The following is a 16,761-nucleotide window of genomic DNA, read 5'->3' as shown; positions in this document are numbered from 1 at the left end:
TGTTAGCATCGGGAACGAGTACATTTTGAAGATGAAGAGGGTGCATGTGGCCATAGGTTTACACTTCATTTACCTGCGATTTTTCAGACAGGATCTGTAATGGTGAATCTGGACTGCTGCTGTGACTGGGATGAGAACAGCTGCATTCATTTCTGCAGACCTCTGGCTTTTCCTCTGAGATGACCAGTTTCTGAGGCTTTTGCCTAATCAATAGATTAATCCCTGGCAGGTTCATATACTGTACCGTGGGTGGGCATGATGAAAAGTCAGATGTGGGGCCTTGCTGGGGGACAGTACACAATAGGGCTGTGCCCTGGGGAAGTAAATTTTGCCTCAGCCCCTCCCATTTCCTTTCCTATCCGCAGGCCCTGACAATGTGGGTGACTTTGTTCCACTAAATTCTCCCCGCTCATCATGAACTGACATGATGAATCTGAATCTATGAGCAAAATACATCTATCACTTATCATTTTCATAACTAACTCTGTAACAGCAAGACAAAAATCTGACTAATTCAGGACTGGTCTTCCTGACTTTTCTTTTTGTCTCATAAGGCTGTGATGTTCACGCTGGCTTTATTTAAAAATATGATTTTATTCATCTTAGCTTATTGTAAAATTACTTTTGATTGATGTATTAGGTTTTCAAAGAGGCTGGGAAGAAGGAAGAGGGTGAGAAGTTGCTTTTCGAACATGGTACCCAGCAGCCAGATATAAAGTCAGGGAACCTATGCATCCCTTAACTCCAGCCTTGAAGGGACACGGAGTTGAGTTCCCTGGCACTTAACAGCAAGCTCAATGAGAGAGCCCTTCTCAAGCCTGTAAAACTGAATGCACCTGACATTCTGCTCTAATCTCCACATATATGTGTACTCATACACATACCTGTGCAAGCATGTGCAACCACATACTCTCACGCATGTACCGAAGATATCACACACACACACACACACACACACACACACACACACACACACACACATACGCGCACACACAGTATTCTATGGTGCCTTAAATGTACACCATAGAGGAATGCCTCACTTACTTTAGCTCTCATATCACTTAAGTCTTGCCCTCTGGAAGCAACATGCCTAGAATTTACATAGGTTTGTATCTGTCAGAAAGTATTTTTATTGGAGATGGAGAGATGGTTCAGTAATGGTTGCAAGTGCTGCCTGGTCTTCAGAGGACACACATACAATTTTCAGCACTCACATGACAGCTCACAACAGTCCATTCGAAAAGTGAATCCAGTGTCCCTTTTTGGTCCCCGAATGCTCCTGCACACAGGTGATGTGCATAACCTAGGCAGGCTCAAATTTAATTAATAATAATCAATCTTTCAAAGAACAAGATCCAGAAAAGGTGGTTTTGTGTGTCAGTACTTGCACAAAGAAGGGTTTTCCTTAGTTATGAAATTTGAAGCCAAGGATTCTTTATAGAAGAGAATACTATCACCAAAATAATGTGTTTGAAGGGATGAACATTAAGCTCTTCTCCAACAACGACTGGGGTTTACAAAGTTAACTTTGGGGAACTCTGCAGTAATAGAATTAATGAGTTGACAAGAGGCTCAGATGATACAGATTCAAGGATGATTTAAACATTGCTACGGATTAATGATGCACGCTTCCCCACCTTCCGAGTTTTGCATTCTATCCAACAATTAGCTCTCTTGAGGATCACAAGCTCACATCAAATGACAGATGATGCAGCAGGAAACATTTCATTTATTTACTAGCTGACCTTTCCAGCTCAGGTTTTTGGGAGCCTCATTAACCATGGTCAATTAAATAAATTTCAGCTGCTACTCACCCTGAAGTTGCTTAAGTGAGAAATGGCTGCATTGAAATGTAACACCTGTGACTCCTCCCTGCCATGTGAATTTCAATTACTCCGGTGATGTGGAGTGCCTTCCCCTTTTGCTGTCTCCCGCTTACTACTATGGGCGGTGCATCCATTTCATTTACTTTGCCAGTGGATGCTGCCTGGAGTTACTGCTTCAGGAGGATAGGGCCTGGAATTTTTGTTTCTTTTAAAGAAAACTGGTGAGTTATTTATATGTGTGTGGATATATGGTGTGCATGTGCATAAGTGAAAGTGTACATATACTTACTTCATTGCCTCTGTGGAGGCCAGAGGACTAGTTCACTCCTGTTCTATCATACTGGAGGCAGGGTCTCTCTTGTTTGTGCAGCTGCATTTAGTACCCCATGCCAGTCAGCCCTCCGGTTTTCAAGCAATTCTTCCTCCATCTTGCTCTAGCACTACTGAGATTGTACATGTGTGCAGTAGCATTCAGTGGATCTGAGCTGAGGTTAAGCTTGCTTAACAAGCACTTGGACCTATTATCTATCCCACCCAGTGACAGAAATTCAAGTTTCTAACTAGTTTCCAGGTGGTACAAAGACCTCTGTTCTCTAGGACCACACTTTGGAAACTACAGCTTTAACGTGAGTCCCAAACTGAAATTGAGGAAGTCATTATAAGTATTCTGGATGTGTATACCACTCATGTGCCCCAAAGTAGATGGGAATTTGGTCAGTATTCACAGTCATGTGCAACAGTCTGGATTAGCTCGGCTTATATCAACCATGCATCTCTTAACAAAACCAGGGGTACTTGTCTGCTATTCTGCCTCGGGCACAGTATTTCTTTTCTTCAGAACTTATCAAGATATTCTTGGATTTTTATTATTATAAGGAAGTTTTAGGAATCAATTGATCAGGTAAAAAGAATTTGTAGGGGCTGGAGAGATGGCTCAGAGGTTAAGAGCACTGACTGCGGGAACAGAAAGCTAGGGGCACTCAAACTGCAGGAACGATGCGTTCCAGACCTTGTCAGGATCTGAAGGACCTGGTCAAACAGCTCCCTGGACCCTAGACCTTCAGAGGGGAAGACACGCCTGGGAAGCCAGAGGAGAATACTCTCTGCCCACATTTCTGACTCTAGAGGAAAACGCCTAGCGCCATCTGGGCCTCCTGTACACAGGGACCCCAGAGGAGGCAGCACAGGCCCTCCTGGTTGCTGCCCTCAAGGAGAGCTGAAATGCAGACCCGAGGAGCAACTTTAGGTCCGAGACCAGAGGTAAGACCAACTTTTCTATTATAAGTGACCTGCCTGGTGGACTCAGGACACATACCCACAGGAACAGCTGAAGACCAGTAGACAGGAAAGACTACACACCCGAAAGCAGAACACTCTGTTCCCATAACTGTCTGAAAGAAAACAAGAAAACAGGTCTGCAGCACTCCGGACACACAGGCCTATAAGACGGTCTAGCCACTGTCAGAAATAGCAGAACAAGGTAACACCAGAGACAATCTGATAGCGAGAGGCAAGCGCTGGAATCCAAGCAACAGACACCAAGACTACATGGCATCATCGGAGCCCAATTCTCCAACAAAAGTAAACACTGAATATCAAAACATACCAATAAAGCAAGATCTAGATTTAAAATCACATTTGATCACGATGATGGAGGACTTCAAGAAAGACATAAAGAACCCCCTTAGAGAAATGCAGGAAAATACAAATAAACAATCGGAAGACTATAGAGAGGAAATGCAAAAATTCCTGAAAGAATTACAGGAAAACACAATCAAACAGGAGAAGGAATTAAAAATGGAAATAGAAGCAATCAAGAAAGCACAAAGGGAGACAACCCTGGATATAGAAAACCAAAGGAAGAGACAAGGAGCCGTAGATACAAGCATCACCAACAGAATACAAGATATAGAAGAGAGAATCTCAGGAGCAGAAGATTCCATAGAAATCATCGACACAACTGTCAAAGATAACGTAAAACATAAAAAGCTACTGGCCCAAAACATACAGGAAATCCAGGACACAATGAGAAAATCAAACCTAAGGATAATAGGTATAGAAGAGAGTGAAGACTCCCAGCTCAAAGGACCAGTAAATATCTTCAACAAAATCATAGAAAAAACTTCCCTAACCTAAAGAAAGAGATACCCATAAGCATACAAGAAGCCTACAAAACTCCAAATAGATTGGATCAGAAAACAAACTCCTCCTTTCACAAAATAGTCAAAACACCAAATGCACCAAACAAAGAAAGAAATATTAAAAGCAGTAAGGGGAAAAGGTCAAGTAACATATAAAGGCATAGCTATCAGAATTATACCAGACTCCTCACCAGAGACTATGAAAGCCAGAAGTTCCTGGACAGATGTCATACAGATCCTAGGAGAATACAAATGTCAGCCCAGATTACTGTATCCACCAAAACTCTCAATTAACATTGATGGACAAACCAAAATATTCCATGACAAAACCAAATATATACAATATCTTTCTACAAATCCAGCCCTACGAAGGATAATATATGGTAAAGCCCAACACAAGGAGGCAAGCTACACCCTAGAACAAGAAACTAATCATTTTGCAACAAAACAAAGAGAAGACAAGCACACGAACATAATCTCACCTCCAAATACGAAGATAAAAGGAGCAACAATCACTATTCCTTAATATCTCTCAACATCAATGGACTCAATTCCTCAATAAAAAGACACAGATTAACAAAATGGATACAGAATGAGGACCCGGCATTTTGCTGCCTGCAGGAAACACACCTCAGAGACAAGGACAGATACTACTACCTCAGAGTAAAAGGTTGGAAAACAACTTTCCAAGAAAATGATCTGAAGAAGCAAACTTGAGTAGCCATTCTAATATCGAATAAAATCGATTTTGAACCAAAAGTAATCAAAAAAGATGAGGAAGGTCACTTCATATTCATCAAAGGAAAAATCACCAAGATGAACTCTCAATCCTAAATATCTATGCCCCAAATACAAGGGCACCTACATACGTAAAAGAAACCTTACTAAAGCTCAAAACACACATTGCACCTCACACAATAATAGTGGGAGATTTCAACACCCCACTCTCATCAATGGACAGATCATGGAAACAGAAATTAAACAAAGACATAGACAGACTAACAGAAGTTATGAAACAAATGGCCTTAACAGATATTTATGGAACATTCTACCCTAAAGCAAAAGTATATAACTTCTTCTCACCACCTCATGGTATTTTCTCCAAAATTGGCCATATAATCGGTCATAAAACAAGCCCCAACAGATACAGACAGACAGAAATAATCCCATGCGTCCTATCAGACCACCAAAGGCCTTCAAAACTGGTCTTCAATAACAATAAGGAAAGAAGGCCCACATATACATGGAAGTTGAACAATGCTCTACTTAATGATAACCTGGTTAAGGAAGAAATAAGAAAGAAATCAAAGACTTCTTATAATTTAATGAAAATGAAGGTACAACATAACCAAATTTATGGGACACAATGAAAGCTGTGCTAAGAGGAAAACTCATAGCTCTGAGTGCCTGCAGAAAGAAACAGGAAAGAGCATATATCAGCAGCTTGACAGCACACCTAAAAGCTCTAGAACAAAAAGAAGTAAATACACCCAGAAGGAGTAGAAGACAGGAAATAATCAAACTCAGAGCTGAAATCAACCAAGTAGAAACAAAAAGGACCATACAAAGAATCAACAGAACCAAAAGCTGGTTCTTTGAGAAAATCAACAAGATAGATAAACCCTTAGCCAGACTAACCAGAGGACACAGAGAGTGTGTCCAAATTAACAAAATCAGAAATGAAAAGGGAGACATAACTACAGAATCAGAGGAAACTCAAAACATCATCAGAGCCTAATACAAAAGCCTATATTCAACAAAACTTAAAAATCTTCAGGAAATGGACAATTTCCTAGACAGATACCAGGTACTGAAGTTAAATCAGGAACAGATAAACCAGTTAAACAACCCCATAACTCCTAAGGAAATAGAAGCAGTCATTAAAGGTCTCCCAACCAAAAAGAGCCCAGGTCCAGACGGATTTAGTGCAGAATTCTATCAGACCTTCATAGAAGGCCTCATACCAATATTATCCAAACTATTCCACAAAATTGAAACAGATGGATCACTACCGAACTCCTTCTATGAAGCCACAATTACTCTTATACCTAAACCACACAAAGACCCAACAAAGAAAGAGAACTTCAGACCAATTTCCCTTATGAATATCGACAGAAAAATACTCAATAAAATTCTTGCAAACCTAATCCAAGAGAACATCAAAACAATCATCCATCATGATCAAGTAGGCTTCATTCCAGGTATGCAGAGATGGGTTAATATAAGGAAAACCATCAACGTAATCCACTATATAAACAAACTGAAAGATAAAAATCACATGATCATTTCATTAGATGCTGAGAAAGCATTTAACAAAATTCAACACCCCTTCCTGATAAAAGTCCTGGAAAGAACAGGAACTCAAGGCCCATACCTAAACATTGTAAAAGTCATATACACCAAACCAGTAGCTAATATTAAACTAAATGGAGAGAAACTTGAAGCAATCCCACTAAAATCAGGGACTAGACAAGGCTGCCCACTCTCTCCCTACTTATTCAATATAGTTCTCAAAGTCCTAATCAGAGCAATCAGACAACAAAAGGAGATTGAAAAGGAAGAAGTCAAAATATCACTATCTGCAGATGATATGATAGTATATTTAAGTGATCCCAAAAGTTCCACCAGAGAACTACTAAACCTGATAAACTCCTTCAGCAAAGTGGCTGGGTATAAAATTAACTCAAATAACCAGTAGCCTTCCTCTGCACAAAAGAGAAACAAGTCGAGAAAGAAATTAGGGAAACGATACACTTCATAATAGTCCCAAATAATATAAAATACCTCGGTGTGACTTTAACCAAGCAAGTGAAAGATCTGTATGATAAGAACTTCAAGCCTCTGAAGAAAGAAATTGAAGAAAATCTCAGAAGATGGAAAGATCTCCAACGCTCATGGATTGGCAGGATTAATATAGTAAAAATGGCCATTTTGCCAAAAGCGATCTACAGATTCAGTGCAATCCCCAGTAAAATACCAATCCAATTCTTCAGAGAGTTAAACAGAACAATTTCAAATTCATCTGGAATAACAAAAAAACCCAGGATAGCTAAAACTATCCACAACAATAAAAGGACTTCTGGGGGAATCACTATCCCTGAACTAAAGCAGTATTACAGAGCAATAGTGATAAAAACGGCATGGTGTTGGTACAGAGACAGACAGATAGACCAATGGAATAGAATTGAAGACCCAGAAATGAACCCACACACCTATGGGCACTTGATTTTTGACAAAGAAGCCAAAACCATCCAATGGAAAAAATGTGCTGGTTCAACTGGAGGGCAACATGTAGAAGAATGCAGATCGATCCATGCTTATCACCCTGTACAAAGATTAAGTCCCAGTGGATCAAGGACCTCCACATCAAACCAGACACACTCAAACTAATAGAAGAAAAAGTGGGGAAGAATCTTGAACACATGGGCACTGGAGAAAATTTCCTAAACAAAACACCAATGGCTTATGCTCTAAGATCAAGAATCGACAAATGGGATCTCATAAAACTGCAAAGCTTCTGTAAGGCAAAGGACACTGTGGTTAGGACAAAACGGCAACCAACAGATTGGGAAAAGATCTTTACCAATCCTACAACCGATAGAGGGCTCATGTCCAAAATATACAAAGAACTCATGAAGTTAGACTGCAGGGAGACAAATAACCCTATTAAAAAATGGAGTTCTGAGCTAAACAAAGAATTCACAGCTGAGGAATGCCAAATGGCTGAGAAGCACCTAAAGAAATGTTCAACATCTGTAGTCATAAGGGAAATGCAAATCAAAACAACCCTGAGATTCCACCTCACACCAGTCAGAATGGCTAAAATCAAAAACTCAGGTGACAGCAGATGCTGGCGAGGATGTGGAGAAAGAGGAACACTCCTCCATTGTTGGTGGGATTGCAGACTGGTACAACCATTCTGGAAATCAGTCTGGAGGATCCTCAGAAAATTGGACATTGAACTACCTGAGGACTCAGCTATACCTCTCTTGGGCACATACCCAAAAGATGCCCCAACATATAATAAAGACACATCCTCCATTATGTTCATAGCAGCCTTATTTATAATAGGCAGAAGCTGGAAAGAACCCAGATGCCCTTCATCAGAGGAATGGATACAGAAAATGTGGTACATCCACACAATGGAGTATTACTCAGTTATCAAAAACAATGACTTTGGGGTTGGGGATTTAGCTCAGTGGTAGAGCGCTTGCCTAGGAAGCACAAGGCCCTGGGTTCGGTCCCCAGCTCCGAAAAAAAAAAAAAAAGAACAAAAAAAAAAAAAAACAATGACTTTATGAAATTCATAGGCAAATGGATGGAACTGGAAAATATCATCCTGAGTGAGGTAACCAAATCACAGAAAAACACACATGGTATGCACTCATTACTAAGTGGGTATTAGCCCAAATGCTCGAATTAACTTAAATGTACAGAACACATGAAATTCAAGACGGATGACCAAAATGCGGATCTTTCACTCCTCCTTTAAAAGGGGACCATGAATACCCTTGGGAGGCGATAGGGAGGCAATGTTTAGAACAGAGACTGAAGGAACGCCCATTCAGAGCCTGCCCCACATTTGGCCCATACATATACAGCCACCAAACTAGGTAAGATGGATGAAGAAAAGAAGTGCAGGCTCCCAGGAATCCCATGTAGATCTCCCCTGAGAGACACAGCCAGAATACAGCAAATACATAGGCGAATGCCAGCAGCAAACCACTGAACTGAGAATGGGACCCCCATTGAAGGAATCAGAGAAAGGGCTGAAAGAACTTGAAGGGGCTTGAGACCCCATATGAACAACAATATCAACCAACCAGGGCTTCCATGGACTAAGCCACTACCCAAAGACTATACATGGACTGACCATGGGCTCCAACCTCATAGGTAGCAATGAATATCCTAGTAAGAGCACCAGTGGAAGGGGAAGCCCTTGGTCCCGCCAAGACTGAACCCCCAGTGAACGTGATTGTTGGGGGCAGGGCGGTAATGGGGGGAGGATTGGGAGGGGAACAGCCATATAGAAGGGGAGGAGGAGGCGTTAGGGTGAAGTTGCCCTGGAAACTGGGAAAGGGAATTACAATTGTAATGTAAATAAGAAATACCCAATTTAATAAAGATGGAGGAAAAAAAAGCACTGACTGCTCTTCCAGAGGTCCTGAGTTCAATTCCCAGCAACCACATGGTGGCTCATAACCATCTGTAATGTGATCCAATGCCCTCTTCTGGTGTGTCTGAAGACAATGAGTGTACTCATATATGTAAAATAAATAAGTAAATCTTAAAAAAAAAAATTGTAATCCAGGGGTCATGGCACATACATCGACCCCACCACCACCAAACACACACATCAAGAAAACACTGAACATGCTGCTCCTTCAGAGCCCAAGAACTGTTACTATTTCTAGAACTCAGCTTTGATGGATGGACAGGTAGGATTAGAAAGTTCAAGGAGACTGACACAGCAGGGTTCCAAGCCTCCTCCCAAGATTCACAACTATGTAGTCTGAAGAAGACTAGAACAATAATCTAAGGTCAGGAGAAAAAAAAATGTATCTGAAGCCAGTATGACTGGCACCTTCAAAATCAATGACCTAGACCCAGAATAGTGTTGCTACCATCTTCCGTCAGAGGCTGAATCTTTTCGGTGGTCATCGTAAATATCGAAAGTCATATACAACGAGCCAGAGTACTGAGAAGAAATGACTGGTGGGTGTCCACTACAAATAGCACTTCTTTACTTCACTCTTCCCAAGACTCAAGGAGCGTTTGGGAAGAAGACATTGAAGAGAGAGAAAGTGTGGATTGCTGACTTCTCGGCATGGTAAGGCTGTTGCATTCCTGGCCTCAGAGCAATGTTATTACATGCACATGATCTGCACAAGATCAGGCTAGTCAGAACCTTGGTATTAAAGGAGAAGGGACTCATAAGACTTATACACAGCTAATGGTTAGTGGGTATAAACACTTTCTTCATTTTTGTAGCCACTGGTAAGCTGCCCAAGCTTCTGTAAATTGTAACCCATGCTCCAATAGTCACCCTTAATGATACTGACTAGGTCACACACAGGTCACACACACACATACAAACACACAGATACATATAGGACATGAAAGTAGAAGTGGGCAGAGTTGAGAAGAAAATTCTATTATCAGGAGTGGAAAGGGGAACAAGAGACAGTAGGTAACAAAGGGTATGAATATGATCAAAATATATTATGTATGTGTATGGAAATGCTATATTATAGCCTATTATAATTAATATATGCTAATTTCAAATATTTTTAAATGCATCTGTGAGCAGATATGGAATATGACTCCTTTAAATGCAACACTACAAAGTCTGAGATAGCCTGTGCTACACAGCAAGACCCTGTCTCCAAAAAAAGTCCCTACAACAGAAACAAATATAAATAAATGCACCTGAGGAACATGAGTATTGGAGTGACTCCACATCTGTCATTGTCCACTCAACGCTCATGTACTAATACTTCTTCAATATATTTTTATGCTTGGGAACCATTCTTTTTACCATTTTTGTTCACCATCTTATTCACAATTCCCTGGCATGCACACTCATACCTGCACTGCACATAACTATTATGTTTTCTTTCCCTGTGTTCTTAAAGCTGTATGTGTAAAAATGGTAAATTCTAGATTCCATTATCAATAATCTTAGTAAATTTACTTGAATTTTGATATTTATTAAAGAGTAAGATTCATTAGGAAACTCATATTGAAAGGAGCTTTTGTTTCCATACATGATTACTTTTTCCTAGAATGATTCAGGCTTTAATATCAATTTTATACCTATGTTGCACTTTTATAAAACAGGAATTACCACTTAAGTCAGTTAAAAGTCAACATGTTTTGTTAAATTCAATACAGTTTTCATGTTTCCCACCTTGAGTTCTTCTGAATTATGTCTCCAGCATCTCCCGAACTGTTACTGATTCATCACCCAAGCACATTAAAGAGCTGTCAGCTGCAGCTCTCTGGCTGTGTGGAGATGCACACTGGAAACTTAGTTGTCAATTCTCCATTCCTATCTAAGCCTTGGCACTGATATCCCATGCCTTGGGCATCTGTGGGGTTTGACATTCTAGGGAAATATTTTATAAATGGCTCAAGAGCTCTCAAGCATCTCTTGTTCTTACAGAGGACCTAGGCTTGGTTCCCAGCATCCACATGGTGGCTCACAATGACCTGTAACTACAGTTCCAGGGATCTGATGTCCCTTCTTCTGACATCCTCAGGCAGGAAGCATTCACATGGTATATATAAACACAAATGCTAGCAATGCTGATACAAGAAAAACAAATAAATATAAAACATATTAAAAGAGAAAAAAGAAGTGCTTTTTAGAAGTCCAAAAGGTACATTGTGTAACTGTGCATTTTGTTTTGTTGCCTTTTTTGTTTCTTTCTGACTCCAGGAGAACCAGAGAAAGGCAAGTTGAGATGGGAGCATTTAGGGAGCTGGGTGGGCATTCTTCTGAAAGGGCTCAGAGACAGTTGGGACTTGCTGTGACTGCCTGTCCTATGAAAGTTTTTGTGACTCACATTTCTTATTCTTACTACAACATGACAAGTCATTATTGTCTTCCTGCTAAGCTTTATTCATTCATTCTCTAAAGAAATACTCTGCTTGAGCCATAAGCTATTACCTATTTACAATATGATTTTTTATGTTTAAATTTTATGTAAAGTGACTTTAAAAGACAGTAAACTAAACTTGTACACAGGAATGACTGATCTTTGAGAAAGTCAGTGATGTCACATGAGCAGCAGCCATTACGTCAGCTTGACTGTTGTACGGGGTTCATAACATTAGCAATAACTACTATTCGCTGAAGCTTCTGGATAATGTAAAGGAATCAGTCACAGATTCCATCCCTATTCCTCTCACTCTATTTCTGGTATCCATGACGAAACCTAGGGTCTTATAGACACTGACTATGAATGCTAACACGGAGTTATATCTTAAACCCTGTAATTACTATTTTAATAAGTCTAGCACTTGAAACATGAAAATGTTGAAAAATTACGTATTTGGACATATTTGGTAATACAATCTTTAGCTTTTCTGTGACACTCTTTCTCCTGTTATTCTGGTCCCTACCAAACCTTCTCATAGGTGACAGTAGCTATTAGTTTGAATTTCTAGGGTTGACAAAAATAACCAATCCCTACACTAATGCCCTCCCTGTCCACTAGAGGGTGTTCACTGGACCATTTTAAGGATTGGCTCAGAAACAATGGATTCATGGAAACATTCTGAGGTTGTTTCAAAGGCATTTCGTCTGTTTTCTTCAGAGATTTTAACAAAGGGATAACTGCTTCTCACCTTTTCCTGGCAATGCTTCACAAGGGTTACCTCAGACCACTGGAAAACAGAGATATTTACATTACTATCCATAACAATAGCAAAACTATAGTTAGGAAGTAGCAACAAAAATAACTTTATGGTTAGGGCTCATTACAACATGAGAACCTGTATTAAGAAGATAACAACATTAGGAAGGTTAAGAATCACTGGTGTATTTATGGAAATTTAAATTCTCTTCTGAAATAACTATATGGAATATATACTATTTTGCTTGTTTTACAGACCAGGACAGTGTGGTAGAGATCTTCAATACCTTATTTAGGTTACATGCTACAAGGTGCTGAGAGATTTGTACCGACTCTTTAACTGCATACGGAAGGAGGGGGCAGAACATCAAGTACCAAAGGCACAGAGGATCCTTCCTCTTCACTCTAAGACTCTTGGTTCAGGTGTAACACGTCATAGTGAAGGTTCCATAGAAAGGCAGACCATGGAAGGTGGCCTAGGGTGGACAGGATAACACAGTAAAGCACGACAGCACTGAGAAGCAGCATAACAGAATGACTAAGAATAACATACAAGCTTTCCCTCTCCAGATATACGATATGTACCCATTCACGAGTTATTTGACTTCTGTGTCTCCATCTGACTATCTGTGAGTGGAAACGACTGTACCTCACAGGGCTGCTCAGAGGGGTGGTGTTGGTTTTAAAATGAAGAATCTCCTAGACACAATGCCATGAAGGGAGGGAACACAGCGCTGTAACAGCAGGGTGAGGTAATAATGCCAACCAAGGATGCTCACAAAACCTAAGTACCCAGCTCTTTTTGGAGATTCTGTCACAGAGACTTAACTGACTGTCCATCCAGACCAGTCACCTTTACTTAGATGCCAACCCTTCTGCAGGTTATTCCCTTATTTGTGGTCGACATCTCCCTTGTTAGACTAGCAGGTGTGGCACAAATCCCCAGGTAAACGTCTGACTCTTATCATTATCAGTACATTTTCAAGGACTCCGAGATCACCTCTGAAGAGGTAAGAGAAAACCCCAGACCTACTTCCCAATGAAGTTTCTTTATTACAAAGATACTAAAGAGATAATGGAGCGAAGAAACGAGACTCACAGTGATGCCGCCATAGGAGAGAACCCAAGTAAATCCTGAAAGCAGCATGGGTTTACCAGACAGTAATAACATGCACTAGAGAATCCTGAACAGGAGAACTAAGAGTAACTGCTCAAAAACAGAAGCAATGCACTCAGTCCGAAAAGAACTGCATAGTGTAACATGATATCACATGGCTGCAAACGCCAAGGTTTGCTACACTCTTCCCTGAAGGGACCACGCTGGAAGCAAGTACAGCAAATGCTCAATTACGGAAACCGTGAAACCAAGCCTTGCCCACTGCTGCAAAAATCTGAGAAATGTGAATTCCTTCTAGATGAGGGGGAGGAGAAGAATGCTGATAGTAAAAGTACTTAAATGAAGTATAACATTAGGTTTGCAAATAGCTATAAAACAAACATGTAATTCTGTTCCTATTTCCCCTAGGCTACCTTCCATGGTTTGTGTTTCTGAGAAAGTTTTATTTTGCCTATGGCAAATTTAGTACATGCTTATGCAAACATTACCATGAAATCCTACCAAAAAGGTAGAGCAGAAGGCACAGCTAATTACATGGCTTTAAGGTTCACTGGTCATTTTGTTCAGGGTCATATAGTAATTTATAAACCTTTCTGGGTATATGAAGTAGAAAAATCAACTCATCACAGGTTATGAATAGCCAAGTGACTGAAAAGACCAGACAAAAATACTTCTTGTAAATCTTTTGTTTTAAATCACCCAAGTATGCTTAATTACATGCCAGGTATGAGGCATAGTACCGTCAGCAGTGGAGATCGGGACTCAGAGTGGGCAGAACTTCCAACTCTACTTACTAACCAGCTAAATAAATTTAGGCAGATTACTTTAACTCTATGCTACAGCCCCAGAAGAAAAACCAGAAACACAGTACTTAAGTAGGTATCATTTGAACGTAAAAACCTAAAAATGGAAAGTGTGTGGTTCTTTAGATATTTCATATGAATGAATACCTTTGCATATTAAAATCCTCATGAATTCATTATATATGTCACTATTCACGGTTCGATAGAAAACGTAGCATTGCTGAAATAATAGTTGCCATTTCATTTTATTTCCTAAATATCTTTTTTTTTTCCTCCCCAGATCTGAGGACTGAACCCAGGGCCTTCCGCTTGCTAGGCAAGCGCTCTACCACTGAGCTAAATCCCCAACCCCCCTAAATATCTTAATGTCCTAAAATCATCTTTGACCCACTTGAGTTTATTAAGACTTCATCTTTGTTCCAAAATATGCTTAAGTTGTTCTATGAAAAGACATACCTACTGAGTTCATCTCAGAAGAGATGGTATAATTGAAACATTATTGTCTAAGTTCCAGACTATCCAGTCATCCCACTTTTTCATCTCAGCTGTACAAAACAGATTGGCAACCTTCTCTCAGCCCTGAATATCTGGTCCTTTTGCCAAGTTAATTCCAAAGTCACCAGTGGCTTTCACTGGCACCCACACACTGCAATAAATAAAATGCCCTATTATTGATGCATGTTTCTGGAATGTTTAAGGTACCCCTCCCTTGTACCTCTCCCATGAACAGACTTATGTAAACTAGACAGGACTATATTGTCTTTGTATTCTAGAGGGTATCATATATACCAATCATGCATCCCATACAAAACCCTCTTCACTACCATTCTGATCGAAAACAAAAACTCACCGAAACACAAGTCATATTTGTCACTTTAGAAATTGTTGAATTTATTTCAGGGATAGAGTATGGCTAAGCATGGAGGTCAAAAGACAACCCACAATCTACCAACCTAACGTCAACTGCCTTCCCTCCCCACCATTTGAACCACAGCCATCATGAAGGCCACTTAGCTTTTAGATTGGTCTGTCCATGTGCACCTGTTCCAGATACAGATGTAATGGTGATCATAATTGCCCAATAAAGCCTGACTTTTAGCCAAGAGAGAGAACACTGACTTTAAGGACTTGTTATCTTCTGAATTTCACAACGTTAGAATTCTCCAAAGTTAGGATTTTTATTACAGCATTGTTTTAAAATATAGCACATTCCCATTTTACAGATAAAATTGAGAAGGTATTCAACCTTACTTTCACTATGTCTTCTGTTTTTGATTTGTCCCTCATTTCTACAGCTCAAGCAGGAGAGGGATTCCTTTACCTGTAAAATATATACCACGCTCTTGCTGGACCGCTCTCACCAAGGAGGTATTTACCTCATACTTCCACTGGTCTCTCACAAAATATCAAGGGATGAATCATACTGACCTTACTTTACTCCAGCAATCCCCAAGTTCTTTCGAATACTGTTTGTCAAACTGATCCAGCACAACTCTGCATAGCTGTTTTGCAAGCTTCCCCTCTGATTTTGCTTTCAGCTACGATAAGAAAAAAATTGCTGACAACACACTGTGATATCACACGTTTATTGAAATTTGACATTTACATGCCCTTAAATTTTTTATATCTGTATTTATTCCTTGAGGATTTCATTCATGTAGACAACATATTTTGATAACCACGCTCCCACACCACTCTAACTCCGCCCAGACTCCCTGTAAGTTCCCCTTCCAACTTCACATCCTTTTAAAAAATCCACTCTGGACCAATTAGTGCTGTTACTACACACAGGGGTGCGTGGAGCCATACCCTAAAGCCATACTATAAACTAACCCTCCTGCGGCCTCAGCAAGCTACTGCCATTAGGTAATCAGGAGTGGGGCTTCCTGCTTTTAAAGAAATGTTTTCTAAAATGTCAGTTCCTGCCATGGAAGCAATTCTTTACTTGTAACAAAATTACTTCATCCATAGTCTACCTACTTATGAAACTGGTGTTTCTCAAAGTGGCAATTACCCAAGAGTAAGGCACAGGTTAGATGGGAATGTATCCTAAGAATTCAGAAGTCATAAAAGTTTTGTTTTAAGTAACACTATAGATATATATCACCTCGGCAACCTTGCCGTCAACGTAAAAAAATATTAGTTACGGAAATAAGCATCGCCCTGACTTTCTGGATCTCCCTTCATCACTCGGGTGCACCTAGGGCCGAGAACAATGTCACCCGCATTTCAGCGCCAGCCCCGGGGCCAGATCCTGCAGTGAAAGCGGACGGACAGGAGAAACACCAGGACCACACTCAGCATGGTTCCGGGCTTTGGGCAGTGTGGGCCCCATCCCAGTCAGCCCTGTCTCTCGGCGGCTTCAGTCCTGGACGCTCGACCGCCGAAGTCCTCACCCGAGTCAGCATGGTCCCGCCTGAGCTCGCAAGCTACAGTTATTCCTTAAGAGTTCGCCGAAGAACACAAAGAAACGCCACACTTCCGGGTCCTGCTTGGAGGCCACGGCTGCCTGAC

At 40.5% G+C, this 16,761-nt stretch overlaps 1 protein-coding gene across 19 annotated transcripts in view; it reads right to left on the bottom strand.

Annotated features, from left to right (window-relative positions):
• The window catches only part of Nsun3 (NOP2/Sun RNA methyltransferase 3), an 84,769-nt gene extending 68,008 nt beyond the window's left edge, over nt 1-16,761 (bottom strand). For 2 of the 19 annotated variants that reach the window (XM_087575198.1, XM_087575203.1), the window contains exons 1-4: nt 16,644-16,761; nt 15,676-15,785; nt 12,320-12,358; nt 74-203 (exon numbers count right to left, since the gene is read on the bottom strand). In XM_087575198.1, coding sequence (XP_087431324.1) covers nt 74-150 — 77 coding nt within the window. In that variant the 5' untranslated portion in view covers nt 151-203; nt 12,320-12,358; nt 15,676-15,785; nt 16,644-16,761. 19 annotated transcript variants of the gene reach the window in all.

This window comes from Rattus norvegicus, chromosome 11 (assembly GCF_021556685.1).
Source record: "Rattus norvegicus strain SHRSP/BbbUtx chromosome 11, alternate assembly SHRSP_T2T, whole genome shotgun sequence".
NCBI classification, from domain to species: domain Eukaryota; kingdom Metazoa; phylum Chordata; class Mammalia; order Rodentia; family Muridae; genus Rattus; species Rattus norvegicus.
Note: the sequence above shows the minus strand (reverse complement) of the source record. Positions and strands in the feature narration are given on the sequence as shown.